The sequence below is a fragment of the Pteropus vampyrus genome, unplaced genomic scaffold (assembly GCF_000151845.1).
Source record: "Pteropus vampyrus isolate Shadow unplaced genomic scaffold, Pvam_2.0 Scaffold2, whole genome shotgun sequence".
NCBI classification, from domain to species: Eukaryota; Metazoa; Chordata; class Mammalia; order Chiroptera; family Pteropodidae; genus Pteropus; species Pteropus vampyrus.
Genome location: NW_011888783.1, coordinates 1 through 1,877, shown reverse-complemented (window position 1 = coordinate 1,877; position 1,877 = coordinate 1). Strand labels below are relative to the sequence as shown.

Genomic DNA, 1,877 nt, shown 5'->3' with positions numbered 1-1,877 from the left:
TTAGATAGGATAAACCACAGAACTCCCATTAGTAAGTAATAGATGACCTATTTTAATTCCATGAGCTAATTTAGCTAATGAGAATTAGCCTTAGTATTGTTACTGGGTACTGTGATTAAAATGTCCAAAGGATAAACATAAATATATTGAGCCATTATTGAGCATTTAGTGGGCCAATTAGAGTTTCATTTCTTTACTTATCCTTTTCTTTGTCTTTGATAATTATATATTATCTTTATGAAGAAATGCATTTTCCATAGTTCTCTATCATAAGATTTAACATAAAATCTTTAGCAGACTTATAGTGCTGTAGATTTGATTAGAAAATATTTTAAATTAAAACCTTTACAAAATTATTATTCAATAAAATTTTCTATCGTTAAATATTAAAATACGCAGAACTTTTAAACTTAACATTTCTGTTTCATTGTGGGCCATTAATAGAAAGTAATTCACATTTTAAATTAAAATGTCCAACTTCCTGAACCACTGTCATTTATTCTGATACCTTATCTGCTTGTGAATAACCTAGATAAAGAAATGTTCGCAGCATCCCTCCGCCCCTTCACACCTGTGTTTCTCACAAATTATATTGTGAAAACATTTCTCTTGTGTTCTAATCCTGTTATTAATATATAGTGAGATTTTTAAAAAGTAGTAAATTGTACAGAAAGCCAAATTAGAGGAAAGACAGTTTGAAACTGGATGTGGAGGAGAGATGATAGCAAGGGAACTAAAATTATTCTTTGTAAAATTAAGAAATGAAATACAATAAGGCTACTAGTAATAAGGCTTTTTTGTGTCTCATGAATATATTTCCATTTTGGATTGATATATTTTCTTAAATTTTGTATTAGAAAGATGTATAGAGGTTACAGTGTGTTGGATACTTGGCTTCCTCTAATGTTCACAAGAAAGTTTTATAATTCTCTGAACAGTTTTATTGCGGTGGCTCTGCCTTTAGACATTGTTATGATTTTATTTACAGTCTAGATATTAAGAGTGAATCACAGTCTTAGGTCATTTTAAGCCCCTGTTTCTAAGGTGGGCCACTAAAGATACTATATATAACTTAGAGTTTCTTAATTCTTCTTTTAAGTATTCAGGTTACTGGTTTGGTTTTGTTTTTAAACACAGCAGTGCCAAAATAAAGTTTCTTAAAAAGCATAGTGTAGGTAAAATAATCTATTTTCCATAACTCATTTATCTTATGTTTATTCTTCTGTGGCACTTTTTGATTTATATTGTCATACTAATGTTGACTATTAATTTCTTTCCAACAGCATGGATTTGTGGTATCATTTCTATCACTGTCATTAGCCTGCTTTCCTTGCTTGGCGTAATCTTGGTTCCCATCATTAACCAAGGATGCTTCAAATTCCTTCTCACATTCCTTGTCGCTCTAGCTGTTGGAACAATGAGTGGAGACGCCCTTCTTCATCTCCTGCCCCATGTAAGAAATCCTTTTAAATTTTAAAAAGTTAAAAATATTTAAGCTAAATGGTCTTTCATTATTAGCAAGCTGTAGCACACCAATATAGAATTTATGCTGTTTTGTTTGCTTATAGGATGAAAGAATTTTTTTTGCACAGTTTTAATGGCAATGTTTTTGAAATAAATTGAATGATTAGGTTTTAAAATAGCAAGAAAAACTGGTACTATCAGTTTTATGTTCACCCATCACAGTGTATACATGTCAAATCACTACTATGTACAAATTAAATATCTTAAAATATATAGTTCAGTTATACCTCAATAAAGCTTTTTTTTTTTTTTTCATTTGCTCTATTGGCTATTCTGAAAATAAAGTCTTAAAAAATCAATAGTAATAGACCTTTTTATCTCTATGGTATATCAAGAAAGCCTTTAGAAGAAAC

The 1,877-nt window shown here is 29.8% G+C and overlaps 1 protein-coding gene across 1 annotated transcript in view; it reads left to right on the top strand.

Moving 5' to 3' along the window:
- LOC105291791 (zinc transporter ZIP10-like) overlaps positions 1-1,453 on the top strand; it is a gene marked incomplete at its 3' end in the record, with an annotated part of 27,758 nt that extends 26,305 nt beyond the window's left edge. The window contains exon 4 of the mRNA XM_023528401.1: positions 1,284-1,453. Within this exon, the coding sequence (XP_023384169.1) occupies positions 1,284-1,453 (170 nt within the window). The remainder of the gene's footprint in view (positions 1-1,283) is intronic.
- Between the last annotated feature and the right edge of the window lie 424 nt (positions 1,454-1,877).